Source organism: Chaetodon auriga, chromosome 21, assembly GCF_051107435.1.
Source record: "Chaetodon auriga isolate fChaAug3 chromosome 21, fChaAug3.hap1, whole genome shotgun sequence".
NCBI lineage: Eukaryota > Metazoa > Chordata > Actinopteri > Chaetodontiformes > Chaetodontidae > Chaetodon > Chaetodon auriga.
Window position 1 is genome coordinate 6821369 of NC_135094.1, and position 22700 is coordinate 6844068.

The window sequence follows — 22700 nt, forward strand, 5'->3', positions numbered from 1 at the left end:
GCAGCCCTGTACTCACCTGCCTGTAGGTTTGCTGGGATATCAAACTTTAAGTGTGGAGTTGGACCACAGTTTTCCCTTGAAGCTTGGAGTTTGAGGCTTTTTGTCCAGGGTAGGTGGCAGCTGCTGGGATGAGATGTGATAAACCAGGTTGTAGCTCTTGCACATGTCTGTTTTAGCATGCAGAGAAAATGCCTGATTGCCTGAATCTTATATGATGTCTTGTTAGCTGGTATTGCAGGTTTGAATTTGCAGATTTCATGACGCTTAAAAGACTTTTCCCTGTGGGTTTCTTTTTTGATCAAGGAAATATTATGCAGTTTTTGGCAATAAATTTTTTACATATACATAATTTCTCCAAAGTATTGTTTTTGTTTAACTACATGTTTTTTTTCCATCTTCAGAGCTACATTAACTATCCATGTTCAACTATATAGAACATGTTGAAGTAAATGAAAGCATGGCCAGCTTGTTAATGCAGACAATTACCGATTTCTATGTTCCAAATTCAGTCGCAATGAACCTTCAGTATATCATAACAGTTATTCCACCTGCTCTTGAACACCAACTAACCACACAGACACATATATAGACAGCAAGAAACTCAGGGCTGGTACCAGGAGCGGCCTGCAGCATGTCTGGATCTATACCGTTCTACCAGAAGCACCATCGCCACTATGACCGTGGCTACCGCAGCAAGGAGACAGAGTCTAAGCTAAGCCAGTACCAGTCCAGCAGCAGATACGCTGCTGGCAGCAGCACCTCCTCTACCAGCAGGAGCAGGGGGTAAGGAGGAGGAAGAGGATCGTACCTTCATCAACTGCTCCCTTTAACAACGTCACCCAACTGATTAAGTTCACCTCCATCGCCCTTGCTGGATCCCTTCCCTGCCACAGCTTTGGGATTATCTCTCCTGCTAACCATCCTTCCCCTCCGCTCTTTCACTTTGATGAACACTCACACACACCTGAGGATGGTCGCTCTTTATTCTGGCTGAAAACAGCTGAATCCTGCATGAAGCTCTCTGCATGCAGGCAGAGATGTCCTGTTTGCTATTCTGCATGCTGAGAAATGTTACCTTTAACACACCTTTTCCTAAATAACTACAATGACTATTTAAAAACCCTTTGTTAGATAAGCTATACGGAAATGCACTCTTATGTAATGGCAGAGTTATGGTATATGGCACAGACTGAAATAGATTCTTGACCTGTGCATACCATGCTGGAGGGAAAGTGACGAGTGACAGATTGTCAGTCGTGTCCACTTGAAATCTGAACCCCTGTGCTGTGATTTTAATGTCTTTAAACCCTGATAGTATTTACATTAATTATTATGTCTTGGGAATTTCATAGCTTCCCTTTATTTCCAACAGACATGAGGGGAGTTGTTGTTCATTAGTGGCCGTTTCTGTCGCCCAGCTTTGTGCAGTCCCTGCTGAAAGCATTGATCAGCATAAGAAAAACAAAACTGATGGTTGTGCTAACTTTGGTTTCATAGCTGATTCTCCAAACTGGAGATTTTCCACCATTTGTCTGGAGGAAAAACAAAACAGCCAGTGACTGGGGATCCTATCCTCTGCGGTGCCTGGCAGATCTTTAAATGCGCTGGCCTGGAGAGTGTGAACAGGTCAGAGGGCTTAGGTTTTACTCACAGCTTCTGATCTTTGCCTTCACACTCACTGCTGGGCAGCCCACCAGCTCCTGAATCTGTGCGGAGAATTATGATATTATGCTGATTTAACAGTCAGGGTGGCCGCGGTAGTGTCGTTATTTCAAAGATGCGAATGCAGACATGAACACGGAATTTCGTTATATGAGATAACCTTTGCTGGACTTAAGTAATGAAACCAATGCTCCTCATGTTATAATCCACTTTTAATGTGTGTTGTTGCTGCCCTGATCCTGGAAAGTCAAGAGAATGTAAATGGTCAGAGCTAAAAGGACAGTGACCCAGATAGATACAGGAAAAATGAGGGCAGTCGCCTCGTCACCCTTCTTGCCCTTCTGGTTATCTCATACCGTGAGATCCCGCCCCCACACTCTCACTGCTGCAGATAGTGTTGCTGCAGATAAACTCTGTGGCATCTGACCAAAAATCAAACTTGTCACTCCTTTCTGTAATGTGTTTAGGAAAGCAAACAGAGAGATATAAATGCAGTGTGACTGTAGATTGCTGTATGTCTATAAGGACCATAAGAAGTGTTATGTGAGTTGAGTTTGGGCCATAATATCGAGTGTACTCTCAAGCTTTGTGGCTCTGGTATGTGTTACCATCATACTAGATTGCAGCAAAAGTGTCTCTTGGGTCTCTTAATGATTGAATACTTGGAAATGCACCTTATAAAAGTGGTAAAAATTATTCAAAACTAAACCATCAACACTACTTTCCCACTGAACCACCTACCCTCACCTTGGCTTTTCCCCCACATGTTGATGTTGTGTTGTTAGTTGTGCTGTTTGGCTGAGAGCTGGGCTGATGGTATTCTGTATGTCCCAGACTGAAAGTGTCTTCACACTCTGGGCTGGAGACGAGCAGACTGAGCCCTGTACCAAAGAGAGCCAGGCCAACTTACTTGGCTGTGGATAGAGAGAACCAAATCATCGGCTATGTAGTGCCTATCTTCAGGGGCAGGTAATGAACTTTTCACCATATAAATCTGGAGCTCCAAGAATGTTTTGCAATATCATGAAGTTATTTCAGTTTTGTTGATGTGCCTTGCTCCCCACATCCATCCCTGGCTCTGCTCTACGAACTCCTAGTCAAGAGTTTGCTTCAGGATTTTCGGATACGGAGGAAGCCAGGGTGAGGGAAACTGCTGCATACATGGCTCGCAGGGATTTGTTCACCAGTGGCCTGGAGATGGAGAGGTCAGAGCAGATCTCCAGGAAGGAGGCCATGCGCGAGTCGGCCGAACGCATCTCTCTGAACAAAAGGGTCAGTGGGGGAATTCTACGTGTGGTTTGAGGTCAAACAGGACGCTGTAGACTTTTACAGCAACACTGATAACTGCACATTATTTTAATATCACAGAACATCAGTGACATGAGGTCACACCGTCCTATCAGTGTCCAGTTTAGACCTCAGTGTTTGTTCTGATGCCTCATGACATCACCGACTGGTTTTGTTAAGATGTCACAGCAGGAAGTCATGATGTCACTGATTGGCCTCTCCTACTTGTGACATCACAGTAGACATTCTGTTACACGACACCATAGGTGATAAAATAAAATTCTTAAATTATACTTTTTAAGTATACTTTTCATAAGTGCATGCTATTAATCTCGAGGGTATTTGTAATTTTGTGCATTTTTTAAAAGTACACTTAAGTACAATTAAAAATCCACTTTTAATAAGTCCTTTGTAATGCCACGTCAACTATTTAGAGGTATGCTTTTTAAAAGTCAAACATATTTTAAATTAATTGATTAAGCAAAAAGTAAAAGTGTACTTGCAGTGGATTTCTATACTTAAATTATACTTGTAATACACAAAAGTATACTAGTTTTTGACCTGGAATCGCAACATCTTGTTACTCTTTTATGACATCACAGATTTTCCTTTGTTACTTGTGACACCACAGTGAAAAAACATGCATCATTTAAACCTTAATATTAGTTTACTAAGAACAGTTATGTTATTTGCATAGTTGTGTAACTGAGCATAATTAATTGCAGTACTGCTTAGGAACACTAAGTGTCTGTGGCTACTACTACTACTTGGTCACTACTACTTCTTGCACAAGAGAGTTATTTATGTCCCTGGGTGATTATGTGTAGTACCCAACCATTCATTCAGCATCATAAAAGCCACAGTGACCCCCCCTCACTGTATTTATCTGTCTCCACTCTGCCAGAGAGTCGTACTACTGGGTGGCAAATTCCTCAGGAGATCGTGTTTCTTGAGACAGAGGGAAGCAGTGTCCCCATGGTGTTGTCATGATATGTGCTGACTTAATGGATGCACAACTAGACAGGGCCTCAACACCCGCAGCTATTCATAGGACCTCATGAACAACACACGTTCATAACACAAGTGCATTCATCTTGCATGTTTAAAACAAAGAAAGAAACTTGGGATCTTGCTCAGTTTGTGTATGTAAAAGCTTTGTTTTTGCTTCAGCCATGCATTGTGATTTCCTGGTGAATTTTTGAACACTTTGTAAGGTGTAACACTTTATACTTGGCAAAGGTACAGCTGCCCTGAGCGATCCAGTGCTTAAGAACGGTTCTGTTTGTAGATCCATGAACACGAGGAACACTTTAAGCGCATGAACGAAGACAGCCTGATGCATCCCCCGGAGTTTGTCATTAAACCACGCTCCCACACTGTGTGGGAGAAGCAGTGCGTGCGGCTGCATTGCACCGTCAGTGGCTGGCCCGACCCTCGAGTTGTCTGGTAGGTCGCATACATCACCTGTAGCAGAACCTCCGGTCTGTCCTATCTGTCCCCTCAAAGTCCTCCACCCAGCTTTCACAGCTTATTATTTTCCCCTTGATTCTGTTTAATCCTCTTTAAATTCTTTCTGTCCTCTTTCATGTTTTCTGCCTCCCACGACAAGGTACAAAAACAATGTGGCAATCGACCCTCTTGCCAACCCTGGCAAGTATAAACTTGAGAGCAGATACAGCGTGCACTCACTGGAGATTAACAGGTACGTGCAGCTTCTCCCATCCACAGTTCTCAAAATAAAGTCTTCCCAAGAAGTCATCTTTTGCCATAGTTTATTATCCAGAACATGTCGCCATCAGTTGATTTTGTTGATGCAGAGGAAACATTGTGGAACATAGTAGCAACCCACCCCCAACCACAATGATCTTTATCACATCTTATTAGAATATGTGGGCTGTAGTTTACATGTTAGACTGCTGGTGTATGTACAGCACAGAGGCCAACGCCACCTGGTGCAGATGACATCACCAGTGGTGTCTAATTATTGCCAGAGTATTCCTGGCCAGGAGCTATGGAACGCTTTGCAGTCGTGGGCTCATAGTTGGTATTATTTACATGGTTGGGAGGGCTGAGGTTGAGGTGGGGGAAGGGCACTGTACACGTGAATCCTTAAGAGATAGAATGTGCATATCATGGGCATTGATCAGCTGATGCTCTCCTCTTTCAGATGTGATTTTGATGACACGGCTCAGTATCGTGTCTCTGCCATGAACTCCAAAGGAGAGCTGTCTGCATTTGCCTCCATCGTTGTTAAGAGTAGGTTTCACCACATCTTAAAACCATCACGCTGCATGAACAAACTCTGAAAAACAACTTTCATGATCACGTAGTTATTTAAAAACACAAGAAAATCACCAACAGTCAGTACCATCAGTGTGTAAAGTTAAGTAATACCGTCTCATTTACTGAAATACCAAAGACCTACTCTCTTACGTTTGTATGAATTGTGCTGTTCTCTGTAGGGTTCAAAGGTGAAATTGATGAGTCCCTGCCAGCACCCAGACGTAAGTGTGACTGTACACTGTGTTTGTTTTTATTTCTGACTGTATGCTGTATTGTGGATTTAAAGCTGCAGAGTCACTCGGTCTGTATTTGCTTGCTGTCCTTTATTTTTACACCTTTTTTCCTCAACGGATATGATTATTATGGTGCGCGATGTCATGATTTGCGTACAGAAGCAGTTTGTGCAGTAATACCAAGCCTCGGCTGTCTCATGCTTTATCTGCAGATGGCCCAGTGTCTGAGTATGGCATCACCTTCCAGACTCACATTGTTGATAAGTTTGGTGTCTCGTTTGGAAGAGAGGGTGAGACCATGAGTCTGGGATGTACGGTCATCATTTATCCTGCCCTGCACCACTACCAGCCAGAGATCCAGTGGTACAGAGGAGGTAAGCAGACAACTCCAAACTGTGGATTATTGTGCTGGGCTGTTTTTGTATCTAAAACATATGAAATGAGTACTATTATTAAATTAAGATTTTCTATTTGCATGTTGTTTTATAAAGACTGATGCATTAGTCGTGCATGTTACTGAGCCACTCTTTATCCTGCTGTGGTCCAGATGTTCTGCTGTCTCCCTCTAAATGGTACCACATGCACTGGAGTGGAGACAGAGCCACACTGACGCTCACACACCTCAACAAAGAGGACGAGGGGCTCTACACCCTGCGTGTCACCACCAAATCTGGATATGAGACCTACTCAGCGTATGTCTTTGTCAGAGGTGGGTTCACCTTCCCAGAACGTTATCATATTGTGTCTCTAACTGAGGCTCCGTCAGAGGTGTCTATGCTGCTGACCACTGCACATATCTCACTTCATGCATATTTAAAGAAGCCTTCCAACCCTTAAATCTATAGTATGGTACCTATGTAAGCTATCCTCCCACAGTCATTTTCTCTGCAGTCCCACTCAACACCAGCTTAATGCAGCCTGATCTTTGTTTTTGTCGAGCATGTCATCAGATCAAGGTCGAAGTCGTAACAGCGTGTCCTCTGGCACCTGATGACAATACCACATTTAATAGTCAAAGCATTTGAATGTGAGTGAGTGGTTTTAAATAGGATATCTCTAATAGAGACACCGCTGAGTGGCAACTCCCTGGCATCTGTTTGAATACCATGGAAAAAGCGGTCAGTGTAGCTTATCTTTGCTGCCTTCAGAGACAATCTGACCTTTAAAGCTGCAGCTTCTACACATGTTGAGTATGATCACGCTAGAAAATAGACCCTGCTGTTCGCCCAGTAAAGAAAAGGCCAGGTACAGTCTCCATAACAAAACGCTATATGATCCTGGCTGCCGTCAGGCTATTCTCAGAGGGCTCAGCCATGGAATGAGTGTGGCTGTGAGAGCAGATAGATTCTGTAAATATCTGCTTCAAGGAGAAACAATAGGCTGCCCAGTTTCCTTACTGCTCTTTGTGAGCGAACACACTCTGGGTATAATTATCTCCTCCTGTTTTACCTCCTTATCTCATAGACAGGTCCTCTTTTGTAATTTTCTGATCTGTGACTCTTTAAAAAGTATCATTCTGTCAGATGTCTCTATAGATGGTAAAATACTGGCTACATGTAGCCAGTTAATGCATGCTCTTACTTCATGATGTAACTCTGGTTTGTTGTAGACTTGACTACAGTTGATGCCCTGGATTTACCTTTGTGTTTCTTTAAGAGTCACCTCTCTCATCCCCTTTCACTGCCGGGTGGGCTTCTGCTAATTCTGTCCTCCTGCCGCTGATCGCTCTCAGCTTGTGTTTAACTTGAGGACAAGAAACATTCCTGGCATCAAGCCCTGCAGCTACACAGTTCAGCACAGGCCACAGCTCACTTTAAAGTTTATCTGCGGGCATTGATGAAACCTCTGAAAACTCATCTCAGATTGTCATATGTAGAAGATTTTCCATGAAAATGTTGTGACGGTTGGTGTTAGATGCTGATGCTGAGATTGAAGGAGCCCCCGGTGCCCCTCTGGATGTGCGCTGTCTGGATGTCAATAAGGATTACATTATTGTCACCTGGAAGCAGCCAGCTATCGATCGTGGTAACTCCATCTTGGGCTACTTTGTGGACAGGTCAGTCAGTGTGCTGCTGCCTGTTATTACGCTGATGCTGCTAAAAAAATAAAAGGTCCATCAGTCGTCTCACAGCAGCTCCATCTGGATAAAAACCCTCAAAGAGTTACTTCTACTCCTCCACGTCATGTTGATAGTTGATAGTTTTAATGCATGTGTTTCACTTGTAGTGGAGTATTTTTAGAGTGTGGTATTAGTACTTCTACTTAAGTAAAAGTTCTGAATCCTTCCTCCATCACTGCCTAGCACACAAAGCAGCTATGGTTTGGAAACTTCTATCAAACTGGTCAGATACCACAAAAAGAGGAGGAACAAAGAAAATATGTTGTATTGCAGTACACTTTGACTGATATGTGAGAAAATACCAGAAGCAACATTCAAGATATTTGAATAAAAACCCAGTATGTAAGACTTACTTTGTAATATGTGTCCAGATGTGAGGTTGGAACCACCCACTGGATCCAGTGCAATGACACTCCGGTGAAGTTTGCCCGTTTCCCCGTCACCGGCCTGGTGGAGGGCCGCTCCTACACCTTCCGTGTGCGTGCTGTCAACAAGAGCGGCATGAGCCGCCCGTCCCGAGTCTCTGAGCCGGTGGCCGCCATGGACCCGGCTGATCGCGCCCGCATGAGAGGTACTTTACTGCATGTCTGCTCAAACACAGCCTGTCATTCTCCTGCCCGTATTCAAAGAGCTTTATCAGACACATGGCTGTGTTATGTTTTAAAGGCTTTCCCGCTGCCAATACCTAAGATAAAATTCTGGTTGAATATCTTAGCAAAATGTAGAAATTTTACATAATGATCATCTGCTTGCTGTCAGGTACCTCTGCTCCCTGGACCGGACAAATCATTGTCACAGAGGAGGAGCCTGCAGGTAGGAAATCTAATCTTTAACTCCAAGATTTACATCAGTCATGTCCACGACACCCGGTGACGTGACTCCTGATCCCTTATCTTTTGACCATCAGAGGGCGTCGTTCCCGGCAGACCTCTTGAGCTGCAGGTGACTGAAGCAACCAAGAACTATGTGGTGCTGAGCTGGAAGCCGCCTGGAGATAAAGGCCTTGAGGGTGTCATGTACTATGTGGAAAAGGTAAGTTAAAGCTATTCAACAACATATTCTTCCATGTCAACTGCAGTGATTTTCTGACCTTGCGTCCTTGTTTGTCAGTGTGTCTCGGGCACAGACAGCTGGCAGAGGGTGAACACAGAGATCCCGGTCAAGTCTCCTCGCTTCGCCCTGTTCGACCTCGCCGAGGGGAAATCCTACAGCTTCCGCGTCCGCTGCTGCAACTCCGCCGGTGTTGGCGAGCCGTCGGACCCAACAGAGGCCACCACTGTTGGCGACAAGCTTGGTCAGAAAACACACAAACACACATGCATCATAATGTTACACTCTAAGTTAATGACCCAAAACATGAAATGTTCTGGTCCACAGATATCCCATCTGCCCCGGGAAAAGTTGTCCCGACCAGGAACACAGACACGTCAGTCGTTGTGTCTTGGGAAGCGTCTCGCGAGGCCAAAGAGTTGGTGGGATACTACATTGAGGGGAGCGTGGTGGGCAGCAATGTGTGGGAGCCATGCAACAACAAGCCTGTGAACGCCACCAGGTGAAAGGACTCCCCTGTCTTTTTAACCAGGGGTTTCATTGGCCACCTGTTTCACAGAATGTGTCGCGGGGTCATTTGCAGGTTCATCTGCCACGGTCTGATGACGGGAGAGACATACGTGTTCAGGGTGAGGGCAGTGAACGCAGCAGGGATCAGCCAGTTCTCCCAGGAGTCTGAGCCTGTGGAGGTGAAGGCTGCTATAGGTGAGTGAAACTGAGGGTCCATGTCTCAACACGAGAAGCTAATGCAGTCAGAGGATAGTGAGGACGATACTTTATCCTGTTGTTTATATGTAAACTAGATCAGTTTAATAATGCCTGAAAATCAGCTGTTGGTGTTGTAGCTTGCATTTCTGGATTCATTTTGCTGTTTGTGTATATTTTGTAGCGTCACTGGATTAACACAGACAGTTTTGTTAGGATATATTGTGTCAGGATATTTCTATTATATACACAATAAATATAAGCATTTGGTGGAATGTTCCTTTAAAGTGAGCCTAAATTTTTGTGGAAGAACTGGTATTTTCCTTGATATGTTTACATGATGTTGTAGGTTACCACTGCTGTCTTCACTTCTTTACATCATCTGCATCTACACTCCCACACTTTCTCCACCATGGTTCCACTCTGTCACCCTGTCCCGTTATTCTGCACCGTTATGTGCCCCACCTACCCACCTCCCTGTCCAGCAACATCCACCTCCCACCCCCCTCCTCCTCCCTGCACAGCCTGAGGCGGGGTCAGGACTTGTAGACTTCCTCTAATTTGGGTCAGTGCGATCCAACTCAGCGGTTGTTACAAACCAGCCCAGTGTCACACGTCACCACCCCCCTTTTCCCTCACCTGTCCTGGGCACAAGATGTGTCGGCAACCCCCACATGGTGCTGAAGGTACCAGCACACACACCTGTCCCACCCCACTGAGCTCCTCTGCCTTAACCTCTGTCGTACCTGCTAACCTGCCGATGGTATTGTTCTGTTTGATGGTTAACTGAGTTTTAATGATTAATTATTTATAAAGTCTGAGTTTAGTTAAAAATGCACACTTTCTGTACATGACACACATGCAGTACTGCCAGATTAGCTTACTTTTTATGTCACTGGGTGGATAAAAACTGGGCGGGATGGACGATATGGTTGAAATCACGGTATTTTTCCAATAACGATTTATATCACAGTATGACAAACATGTGCAAAACAGTAATCAACCATTTATTTTTCCACTGTTGTCCTTTATCTCAGAAAAAAAATCTCCTTACACATCTAAAAACACTATCTCTAATGACTTAACTGAAAACCGATAAATGAAGACATTAAAGTGGAGCCCAAAACTGACAGTCACTGTGCACAACAGACCAATCCAGCTGCTGTGATACCTGTCATAGCTGCATGTGTTCCCTAAAGTCTCTCTGCATTTTTACTAACATAACTTTCAGCCTTTGGATGTCACTCATTCACTGGCCAGCTTTGTGCTGAGCCGCGTGCTCTGGTTTCCCTTATGAAACACTCAGTAATGAAGCCAATGAATTTCTCTGCACAGTCATGCAGGCGAACATACTGCTAATGTCAGGAAGCATTTCTGCTATGTTAAATTATGAAGAATGCGATGGGCTGCTGTACTGCAAGTTCTACTACTACTACTAATATTCATTTTTAGAAAAAGTGTGACATCTTAAAATAATTGCACTGCTTCATGTGAATTAGATTATGGTCTGCTGCAGCATTCAGCCTCTTCATCTTTTGAGTGGAGGCGATGAAATCCATTGGCGTTGTTGCTAAAGAACAGTGTTTTTTCATAAAGGGTCGGTGCAAAGCCTGCACATCAACATTCATCAGCTGTTCTACTTCACTCGTCTGCACGCTGTCATAATCCCAAATGAAGCCGACTCACCTCCTCACACGGATGTCACTTGTTGGCCATCTTGTCTTCATTTTTCCCTCCCAGTCAGATGAAGACATTTTACTGTATTTGATGAGCTGATGTACTGAATATTACTTTCTGCTCGTCTTCTCTTTGCTCTCTGAACTGATCTTGAGTCTGTCTTTTAAAAAGCCTCTTCTGCTCTTCTCTGCTAACTCCTGTAGGGGGCGGCATCCCTCATGGTGTGTTGCCGGAGATGGGGCCGGGGGGTAACGTGGGCCGACTAACCGAGCACAGGCCACGCTGGACGGGCACGCATGAAACTGTCCAGTCCCCCGCTGACACTAAGCTAAAGCTCAATAAAGCTCAGGCTGACACTCAAACCAGGGAGGGGGCCGGGGCTGCTAGCTCAGGCCTCGCGGGGCCCGACCCCATGGAGGGTAAAAGCAATGGGGGCAAAAGAGGCAGCGTGTCCTGGGCCCCTGACCTGGCAAAAGACCTGGTCTCAGAGTCTGTGTCAGACTCAGTTCGTGACTCACTCACTGACATAGCTGCACACTTAGACCCAGTCCCTGCTGAGGTCCAGGATCAGGCTGCAAAGGCAGTCAAAGAGCCTGAGACCAAACAGGCACGTAAGTTCTCTGTAGGTGCTTCGGCTAATCGGGAGACAGCGAGGCCCCGGAGAGAGTCGTCAGGTGAGCACCGGTCAGAGATTTAAACCTTCTCATCAGCTCCAAAACAAACCACAAAAAAATCCATCAATCCCCCTCATTTATATTCTACCCTGACTGTACCGAGAAATAAGAGAAAGACTTCCCTTTTAAAGCAGTTCTGCAAGGTTTTACTTTCATATTCACCTGCTTTCAACATGTAATTATATTTTTCAAGTGTCTGCTGGTATTCATCTCCTTAAGGTAAGTCACTGTGAAACACCAGTAAACTTTAACTCAGCACAGTCACGCTTGTAGGTAGTTTTGGTTCTGGTTTTGGGGTTGCTTAGTCTGTTTCCTGTTTTATTTTGAAAGTTGACAGTCTTCTTGTGTCATGTTTCGCTTTACTTCTTGCATTGGTGTGTTTTCCCGTCTGTTTTCTGTGTGTTGCATTAGTTAATTAGTCTCTTGTATGTCAGTTCATGCGTTTTCCCTCTTTCAGTTGTCAGGTCGTACTGTTATACTTTGAGGTTAGACATCAAGCTGACCAGGCTGAGGCGAATCCAAAAACTCAGAAGAAATAAATATAAAAACTGAGCTCAGAACAAACTTAACAACCAAACGCAGATGACTTAACAACTGGAAGCGGGAAAACACATGACCTAAATACACAAGAGAGGTGAAATTAATTAGCAATCACAAAGGTGGAAATGAGACAAAGGCAGGACATAAAACTAAACATGACACATGAAGAGAGTGAACCTTCACCATAAAACTGAATCTCAAACCCAAAGCCATAACAGGCCACCACTTTCCCACAACCTCCTCACTTGGTGGCTTGGCATCAGTCACCAGGCACCTCTGGACCTGCCATCACATTGCGTACCCAAGAGCACTTTAACACACAAACACACACATAAGTATGTCATGGCAGGAGCCAGCTGATCACACCCTGTGCTTGAAAAGTGGGTCATCCAGCCAATGTAAGAGCAGGACGCTTGTGACCTGAGACATTTGGTAGCTCACTGTGTACTTCTTCAGATGTCCACCTCTCAGGCACTTTGACCAACTTCTCACCCCGAAATAGGGGAAGGTATCAAGTTCACGTGACTATTTGTGATTGACAGGCCAATTTATTATCTCCATGATACATGATCCTTTTTTCGAGAGACCTTTTGCTCACAGTCACTCCTCCATTCGAGTCTTAGAAATCAATTTGTCCTTTGCTGGAATGTTCTTACCACAAATTTTATGTCATATTTAACTAATATTAAGGAATAGTTTGACATTTTTGGAAATATGCTTATCTGCTTTCTTGCCAAGAGTTAGACAAGATGATTGATGCCACTCTCATGTTTGTCTGTTAAATATGAAGCTACCACATGTAGCCAATTAGCTTAGCCTTGCATAAAGGCTTCAAACATGTGGAAACAGCTAGCTTGGCTCTGTCCAAATTTAAGAAAAATCAGCTAGCAGTACCTCGTAGCTCACTACTTTTAAAGAACACTACATTTTGTTCTTTAAAAGTGTGAAAACTACAAATTTACTGGGGGTTACGTGCCAGATGTCAGACGTGTTGTTAGCCGTGTATAGTGACTTCCTGGAGGCTTCGCTAGACGTCTGGTTTCTACAACATGATACAACAAGATACAACATGCTAATTAGTGCACTTTTGTGAATTAACTTTGGACAGAGTCAGGCCAAATGTTCCCCCCTGTTTCCCTGTCTTTATGCTAAGCTAAGCTAAACGTCTCCTGGCTGTAGCTTCATATTTGGTGAGCAGAAATGAGAGAGGTATCAAGCTTGTCATCTAATTATTAGCAAGTAAGCAAATAACTGTATTTCCCAAAATCTCAAACTGTTCCTTTAAATCAGAAATCATCCTGCAAAATCCTGATATAAAGGGTTATTAAAGGTGCAACCATCTTGTGGGTTTGACGGTATTCTGCTACAGCAGGTATTCACCCACTATTGTCTTTAAACCTTTTACACAATCCAGTGCAGACGTAATGTTTTTGGACATGGAAGAACGTGAGTTGTAATATAGCCAATACCTGCTGTAAACAGAGTAGTTCTCAGTAATGGGACACTGAAGCTCAAAAAATCTAGTTTTATGAGAATCTCAAAGAACAAGATTATAGATAAATTAAAGCAGCTGGCTGGAGGTGTGATAATAAGTTTGGGAATTGAAAATATCACCTCATTGTAGTGCTTCAGTTTCCCATTACTTCACCCTTTTCCCCAGCTGAGGCATTATGGTGTTAATTTGAGTTTTCTGTCATCTCAGCCTCCCCTACTCCACCCTATGGCATCACTGTCCTGGAGTGTGTACGCGACTCCATGGTGCTGGCCTGGAAACAGCCAACCTTCATCGGCGGTGCTGACATCACTGGCTACTTTGTGGATTACCGTGAGGTCATCGATGGCGTTCCGGGAAAATGGCACGAGGGCAACATCAAGGCTGTCAGCGAGAGGGCCTACAGGGTGGGCGGAAAAGAAATCCAAATACAGGCTTCAGTCGATTTTAACCGGGCAATTTCACAAGCGAGGTTCTGTCTTCTCGTCTCCAGGTGTGTGACCTGAAGGAGAACAGGAAGTACCAGTTCCAGGTGCGGGCAGCCAACATGGCAGGTGTTGGCATCCCGTCACTGCCCAGTGACACCTTCCTGTGTGAAGAGTGGACCATCGCCGTGCCAGGTTGGGTAGACCACCTGTTTAACCCACTGAGAGAGGGCCAACATGAACGGGACACCCTTTTAAGAACATTAACAGTCATGTCGTCACCTCCTCAAAACTGATCACACCATCTATATATAACTCTGACATTATACTTTAGTACTTAATAGAAGACATGCAAAGTAATTTAATGTTAAACTGATGGCTACAGTCAGAGATAAGACCACCGATTATAAAAAAGCATAAAAAAGCAGGATAAAAAACACAAAAGTCCCAAATGAAGCTTTAAAGTCGCGAGTGTAACTGTGTGTGTGAGGTCACATCCTCACGTTTACCTGAAAGCAGCACACAGGCATTCCTTTTTCTAATTGTACCTGTGAGGTGTTTAAGGACCCCTTGAACAGCCTGATGTGTATTGCCACTGTGTCTATTTTGGACTGCAGGACCTCCTCATGACCTGCAGGTGAGAGAGGTGCGCAGCGACTCTATGGTGTTGCTATGGAAACCACCTGTCTACCAGGGCCGTGATCCGGTCAACGGGTTCTACGTGGACATCAAGGAGGCCGACGCGCCTGAGGAGGCCTGGAGAGGCGTCAACAACAAGGCTACGGAGAAGACGTACATCAAGGTCGCCATCATCAGGCTGATTGAAATCTGAGGGATTCTTATACACGTGTGGCAGCAGATGGTGTGCAATCTGATTATTTTTCTTTAATTACTCAGATTAAGAATGTGAAGGAAGGAGAGACGTATGTGTTCCGTGTGCGCGCTCAGAATAAAGCCGGAGTTGGAAAAACCTCAGACGTGACAGAGCCGGTCCCAGCTGTGACCAAACCAGGTAGGAAAAATGTTGAACTCTGGTGAACTGCAGACCAAGAGCGTCTCATAAACCAAGTATTTGAACTCTTCCTTCTCTGGGTTTCAGGCACTAAGGAGATTGTTGTTGATGTTGATGACGACGGCGTCATCTCCCTGAACTTCGAGTGCTGTGACATGACCCCCGACTCCAAATTTGTGTGGTCCAAGAACTACGAGGAAATGACAGACTCGTCCCGCCTGACCGTAGAGACCAAGGGAAACAAGTGAGATGACGCTTTCATCAGCACACCATCAATCAATACTCTCATCCATGACTTTCTGCACTGTGCTTCTCCTGCAGGTCCAAAGCTGTGTTCAAAAATCCTGGGGAGGAGGACATTGGCATTTACTCATGTCTGGTCACCCACACTGATGGTGCTTCATCCAGCTACACCCTCTCTGAGGAAGGTAGGCTCCAAGAACATCACACATTTCAAGAGGTAGAAAATCAAATGAGTTTTTGCTTTTTGACCTCCGCTCATGAATCTCTCTCCCATCTTTGTCAGAGCTGAAGAGGCTGCTGGAGATCAGTCATGACCACAAATTTCCCAGTGAGTGTTTCATGTCATCGCTGCAGTTTCTAAGTGTGTCATGGACTGGACTGTTTCCTGTGAGCTGCCTCTCTCTCTCTTTCTTCATCCCTCCTCTTCATAGTTATTCCCCTGAAGTCAGAGCTGGCTGTGGAGCTGCTGGAGAAGGGTAGAGTTCGCTTTTGGCTGCAGGCGGACAAGATGTCAGCTAACGGCAAAGTGGATTACGTCTTCAATGATAATGTTCTCTCTCAGGGGGAGGTCAGTGAGCACAAAAGGAAATGAACCCTCAGTAATTAGTTTTTTTAAGAGGGCTCAAACATAAATGTCACCGTTTGATGCAGCAGATTATAGCTTCAAGCTGATTTACGTCCGTAGTTAAGAACAACAAAATAGCACAAAGCAAACAGTACAGATTAAAAACAAGATGCACAGTTACACAATGAAGACCACAGAAGGCAGGCGGTGGAAAATACACTCAAAATATCTGTATTTTATGTTTTTTTCTGTATGATTTCATGTTTTTGTGTAGAAATACAAGATGAACTTCGACAGGAACACCGGCGTGATTGAGATGATCATGGAGTCTCTGACCCCGGCAGATGAGGGCACCTTCACCTTCCAGCTGCAGGATGGGAAAGCCACCAACCAGTCCAGCTTGGTACTGATAGGAGACGGTATGTCCAGTCAAACCAAAAAAAAAGTGGGCACTTACTTTTTGTCATAGGAATTTCAATTAATTAAATATTGATCTCATACCTGCCCTTCAAAACCTGTGAAGTGTAGTATGCACAGAGTTCCGCAACTCTGTTCTGCAAGAAATGCACATTCTGGACACCAGAGGGCAGTAAAACATTTAAGAAAGGCTGAGATTGGGCTACTTTTTTGTCAATCTAATGTGACAACACTGATTTCAAACTACATTCATATTATCACAGAATATAAAAGCAGCCAAACATGGTTACATTTCGTGGTTAGACTTGGTCATATTGATTGTTTAAGTGTTTAACATTGCAAACTCTTTGTATTTGCAGTGTTCAAGCAGCTGCAGAAGGAATCGGAGTTCCAGAGGAAAGAATGGTTCAGAAAGCAAGGTATGTCATGTGCCCTGTTATGAGTATTAGTGAATCTGCTGATTATTGCCTTGTTTCAGCGGTCAGCACTGATGTCTGGAAAGCAACACAAACAAACAAACAAAAAGCCCATCACAGTATCTGTACATGCCCTGATTTCCATGTTTATAACTGCCATGTTTGTTCCAGGTCCCCACTTTATCGAGTATTTGGGTTACGAGGTGACACCGGAGTGCTGCGTCGTGCTGAAATGCAAGGTGAGACAGAACTTCACAGATTCTTCACGCTGCACTCTTTCAAGGAAACACTGTCCTCATTTGTCCACATCCGTGCTGTTGTGTTACATTTCAGGTTGGCAACGTGAAGAAGGAGACTTCAGCCGTGTGGTACAAAGACGGCCGCGAGATCAAAGCAGACGAGCACCTCGGCTTCACCGAGGGGGTCCTGAAGCTGGAAATTGCTCAGGTGAGAGCATAAGAGGAGAAACCTGTGTGAAGTCTGAATTTAAGTCAATATTCTATACATGTATATTTCTGTATTGCATCATTGTCACTGAATTCATTTGCATATATGAATGTAAACGGTGGAATCCTTGCACAGAGATATATAAATACATGGATCCTTCATATTTTATGGCATCCTTCACCTCAATGTTGGTCTGCAAGATTTGAGTAAGTTGGAGTAAAACAAAAATGATCAAAATTAATTTTTTCACTAATTACAGCTGGAAAGGTTTTATTAAAAATAACCAGCATTATCTGTCATTAAAACAAATATAACATGTCATATTTTAAGACCTAACAGTGCCATTTAATTAATTCAAACTAAATTTTTGGACACCGTTATCACTCTCTCCCTCTAACTCTTCTGTCTTCTTCTTCTTCTTCTGTTTTAATTTGAGCTTTTCTCTCACACGTCATCTAACCCTCTCTTCACTTCTGTGTCTCATTATTCTCATCCCGCTGTATCGTCCCTAAACGTCTGTCCGAGTGGCGTTCAGTGACATGACATCCTTCCAGGTGGTCTAACATACTGTGTATAAACATGATGTCACATGTGTCCCATTTCAGCGCGACTCCCCTGCAGACTCAGCAGACTATGCCAGCAGCCTAATGTGGAGAAGACTAAAAGTTGGGAACAGTTATCTGTCATGGGCCAGCGGCCCCTCTGGTTTTGCCGTTCTGCCTGAGAATGCTTTTTTTGATAGATGTTTGTTTGTTTGTCTGTTGGCTTTTTTGCTCTTGCGTCTTATATGTGTTTTCTGCAGCATCCATAGCAGAAGAGAAAGCTTGCCTTTTCAGATGAATACAAATCATATTCCTTGTTTGCTGTTGTTTTGACGGCCGAATCTGACGCTCCTGCTCTCTCTGTCAGATCTCCAAGAAGGACTCTGGTGTGTATGAGGTCGTCCTGAAGGATGACAGAGGAAAGGACACTTCCACGTTGAATTTGACAGATCAAGGTACCCTCGCAGAGTCACGCACTAACATAACCAATCATCTCCTGACTGTAGCAAATATATCACAGTTTCTAACTTCTCCTCCAGGGTTCAAAGACTTGATGAATGAAGTTTTCAGTTTTATCGGTAAGAAAATTTGCCCCTAAATAATATGATGCCTGATTCATTTTGAATTTGCATTTTAAATAAATCTTATTTAAATCGCAGCCAATTCCTCCACTCCGCTGAAGATCACAAGCACAGAACAGGGCATCCGACTCTACACCTTTGTCAGCTACTATAACGATCTACTCCAAGTCACATGGCACTACAAGTATGTTTTGTGTCTGCATTGCAGTCTGCAAGCGTGTGTACAAATGAATATGTTCTAGCTACTGCAATTAAACTGATTTCTTTAAAACGATAGCATCATTTTGAGAGTAAATTGGTTAAATCTTGTGTTTTTGATAATTTTGTACCTTTAGTGAAATACTGCAGGGCTTTGTCCACCTGTACTCGTCCTCATGTTCCTGTGTGTCCACGCCTTTATCGCCTCTCTGACAGGGACTCAGCCATTGCCTTCTCTGACCGTATCAAGAGCGGCGTGGTGGGAGAGCAGCTGTGGCTGCAGATCTCGGACCCCACAGAGAAAGACATGGGCAAATACGCCATCGAGTTCAACGACGGGAAAGGTGGCCTGAGGAGGACTGTTGAGCTGTCTGGTCAAGGTGAGACCATCCGCGTATCTGAAGCTTCTATCTTAGACACAATTACTGTAAACTGTAGTTGTGCAACAGTCAAATGTTGCTTGTTTTACTGTTTCAGAGATCAGTGTTTTAAGTTGTGGTTTTGAAATTTGCCTTAAGATATTTTATGACCCCTAATAGCAGCAACAGCAATAAATATTTTCTTTTTTGCTTTGCAGCATTTGACGACGCTTTTGCAGAATTCCAGAGACTCAAGTAAGTCACTAATTACTCGATAGCTAGCACATTATTAGCTTTATATAGCTGCAATCACAACATGCACATTTTGTTCTGGCTGGAGGAAATACACGAGGAACTGTGCATGCAGATTACGCTTTAAGTTTCACTTCTGATTCTCAGCACCTTTGACCTAATTTGCCGTTGCCTCTTTTTTTGTCCTCAGAGCTGCTGCTATTGCAGAGAGAAGTAAGTGATGTTGTGTTTAAAGTGGTTTTGGTAGATTTTAGACCTGGATGAAGTAGCTGCTGAATCATCAGGAAGGCCTGTCCTTCACATATTATTAGATATATTGTATAATGGAGTTATGGAGTGAAGTAATACTGCAAAGACAGATCATACAGCCTTTATTCTTTCCTCCTAATACTTACAGATTCCTGTAAAATCAGCTTTTAGTTTCCACTGATTATGTTTAAAGCAGTAAATGATCCAGACTGTATGCTACCATCTTTAATTTAGAGACAAGACTCTGACTTTCTCATCTCAGATCTGGACTAAATGTCCAGTGTCATGTTTTTAGTTTATGTTACTGAAAGTGCCATTGAAATAAAGTGTCTTAATTGTACTTAAGGTAACACTGTTTCTTTCAGATCGTGCTCGAGTAGCAGGAGGCCTGCCTGATGTGGTCACCATACAGGAGGGCAAGGTAAACCGCTTCAGCTGATTCTGATGTTATGCATCTTAGACAGCACAGTGACAGTTATACAGAAACATCATGACGTGTGTCATGTTAAATTGTCCTCAAGAAAAGCACTGAACCACTATCAGCCCTCTCATGGTGGCAGTGTCTCTACTGTGTAATATTACAGGTGTGTGTTGCATGCTTGTCCTTAAACCAGGCCCTCAATCTCACCTGCAACATTTCGGGTGACCCTGTGCCAGAGGTCACCTGGCTGAAGAACGACAGGGAGATCACGTCCGATGCGCACTGCATCCTCAAGTTCGAGTCGGGCAAGTTTGCCAGCTTCACCATCACCGGCGTGAACACGTCGGACTCTGGCAAGTACAGCATCCTGGTGAAGAACAAGTACGGCACAGAGAGCGGGGACTTCACCGTAAGTGTCTTCATCCCCGACGAGGCGGGCGGCAAGAAAAAATAAAAGCGGTCCAAATCTTGTCGTAAATATGTATAAATGAAAAACGCTGGAAACAGTTAAAGGAAGAGAAAGGCTTGAGGATGTGTTCGATGTTTTGTGCATATTATAAACTCTAGAGGTGCTGAATCTGAAATGAAATGTCCAAGAGTTCAGAGAGAAATCTAGAGTGTGGTATGATCTGTAACTCCAAATTATAATCAATACCTACTCATTTGGTCCAACAAAAACAAATCTGAATCAGCATAAAAAGGTGTTTTTGACATCGTGTCCAATCAGAAATGTCACTGGTGCAATTTTGGTTTTTGTTTGTGTAAAGCTCTAGCTAATTAATTTCACTCTGTTTGCCTTCGAGGAAAAAACAAAACATTACTTGATGATAGAAAGCCAAAGATGATAGAAGTCATTAAGTTAGTGTGAAATGACTATTAAAAAGGCAAATGAATGTTTTTTCATGTTTTAGCCTATTTGCTACACATGATGCATACTTCACTGCCAACCACTAGCATGTTAAGCCAATAAGCTAGTTAGCGTAACATGCTAATGACCAAAGCTTACGTTTTGGTTTTGAAAAGGTTCATTTAAGAAACACCCACCTCAAAAATGTCTGTAAACGCGCCCAAAAACTCCCTTTGGGAAATAAAGCAGTAGAAGTACACAAAATGTGTTGCAAATGGCCTAAAACATTGTAATGTGCCATTTCATCAAATTTTACATTTTGTCCTGTTTTATTGTTATTCACAAGCATTTAAACGTTGTGATCGTGACATCACCTCCATTGTCTCTCAGTCTGTAGACATTATTGTCCTTCACCACTGTTATCCCCTTCACAGTCCATCATTAATGACTATGATACCTCCTTTATTCGTGACTATGATGATAACGATGCCACTGTAATGAAGACTGTTAGATCACTTTGCATCACTTCCTACTACCCTGTTTCTTGATGAGACTAATAAAAACGAGCATGTTTTCCCCACTTCCTCCTCCTCTTTGAGTTGTTTCACTTTGGGTTTGAACCTTCCACATTTCACCATTCACTCTGTTATTTCAGTTTACTCTTCCCTGTTTCACTCCCAGTCATGGTTTCTATAGACTTGGACTGCCCGAAGATCAACCACCAGCATGGAGACAACCGTTCTCTTCACTGTAATAACCACAGTGTGCTTGATTGATGATGCTCTGGAAAAAATAAATAAACAAAAATAACCACTAGATGAGCACAAACAGAGCAGACAAAATCAAGCTCACTTGAGTGTACCTGAGAGAAAACTAATGATGACTCCCCTTGTTGTCTGGTCACCAGCATCCAACAGTGCTACCACACTGTAGAAATGTATTTGAAGATTATAAATAGTCATTTTTCTCACCAGTTTAATCATGAGCACTACTGCTTTAGTGGACTGGAGGCCAATGTGCACGGCCAAGAAATAGTCCAGCACGTAATCTCTATGAAACCAAGTTTTTGTACAATAACAATACGTGTGGATTAGTGAGATCTAGAAGTGCTGGTAAGTAGATGTCTTTACCTTTGGACAGAGCCAGGCTAGCTCTTTCCCCCCGTTTGCCATTTTTATGCCAAGCTAAGCTTCTTTTGCTGGTTCTTGGCTGTAAGTTCACACCTGTCTCTACAGCTTAGTTCATATCATTTCAAACAGAATACATGAAAAATATTGACAAATTAGTAGAAAATGGCTAAAATTACCCACTCACTTGTATGTATAGCAGTGAATAGTTAGCATTAGGGTGTCTTTGCTTGTGTCATTTGGAAATCACTGGTTGAAATTGTTTTGAAGATTCTGATTGTGATGAGACATGAAGCAATATCCATCCTAGTGTTTCAGATAGGAATGAATCAGATTAGGATAGATTGATTCTGTTGTTAAAGTTTTCATGTATCTGGATGACTTTGGCAGTCAGTGATATTTCTGACCTCCCTGAGCGTCCTGGGTAAGTAGTGGACATCATTCTTTGGATGGTGTGATGGTTAATTCTAATAGAGCAGCGCTTTTTATTTAGATGGTTTACGTCCAGTTTTTCTCCCCTCAGCTGGAGATCACAGAGGGAACACCTGACTTGGGCGTGACTTCATATTGGACTGATGCAGAAGGAAATGTGGTGTTCGGCCCAAATACCCCAAAGGAAAAGATGAAAACCCCAGTCGCTGGGGCGAAAATGCAGAAGCGAAAGGGTGAGAGGACTGTTTGAAATATGGGTGTAACTAATGCCGTAAATAGTCATAAGTGAGATGAAGTGTTTACTAATGATTTCTCTCTTGCAGAATCTGTAACTAAGACTCTTCCCATGGAAAAGGTTGAAGATAAGAAGGAGCATCAAGGGCAGAAAGATGAGGCGAAGGCTGCAGTCGATGCTGCGGCAGAACCCAAAGCTTCGGATTCAGAA

The 22700-nt window shown here is 43.5% G+C and overlaps 1 protein-coding gene across 1 annotated transcript; it reads left to right on the forward strand.

Moving 5' to 3' along the window:
• Window positions 1-54: 54 nt before the first annotated feature.
• Window positions 55-21275, forward strand: myom1b (myomesin 1b). Its single transcript, XM_076761443.1, has 38 exons — window positions 55-109; window positions 578-783; window positions 2497-2631; window positions 2760-2934; window positions 4238-4395; window positions 4559-4651; window positions 5117-5205; window positions 5412-5453; window positions 5678-5839; window positions 6013-6174; window positions 7380-7521; window positions 7956-8155; window positions 8344-8397; window positions 8492-8616; window positions 8695-8878; window positions 8962-9136; window positions 9218-9339; window positions 11220-11627; window positions 13933-14129; window positions 14216-14342; window positions 14765-14949; window positions 15045-15159; window positions 15247-15403; window positions 15481-15587; window positions 15686-15730; window positions 15834-15970; window positions 16242-16386; window positions 16744-16803; window positions 16972-17039; window positions 17134-17247; window positions 18157-18244; window positions 18329-18367; window positions 18449-18554; window positions 18785-18948; window positions 19146-19182; window positions 19370-19392; window positions 19794-19849; window positions 20043-21275. Exons 2-38 carry the CDS (start codon window positions 632-634, stop codon window positions 20301-20303), a joined length of 4809 nt encoding a protein of 1602 aa, XP_076617558.1. The 5' UTR covers window positions 55-109; window positions 578-631; the 3' UTR covers window positions 20304-21275.
• Window positions 21276-22700: the final 1425 nt, after the last annotated feature.

Excerpts from the sequence above, each read along its gene's own strand:
- myom1b (XM_076761443.1), top strand. The coding sequence starts at position 632 with ATGTCTGGATCTATACCGTTCTACCAGAAGCACCATCGCCACTATGAC. Across the intron at positions 18,368-18,448 it reads TGAAGTTTTCAGTTTTATCG|CCAATTCCTCCACTCCGCTG; the intron begins GTAAGAAAATTT and ends TTTAAATCGCAG. Across the intron at positions 19,393-19,793 it reads TGCTGCTATTGCAGAGAGAA|ATCGTGCTCGAGTAGCAGGA; the intron begins GTAAGTGATGTT and ends TGTTTCTTTCAG.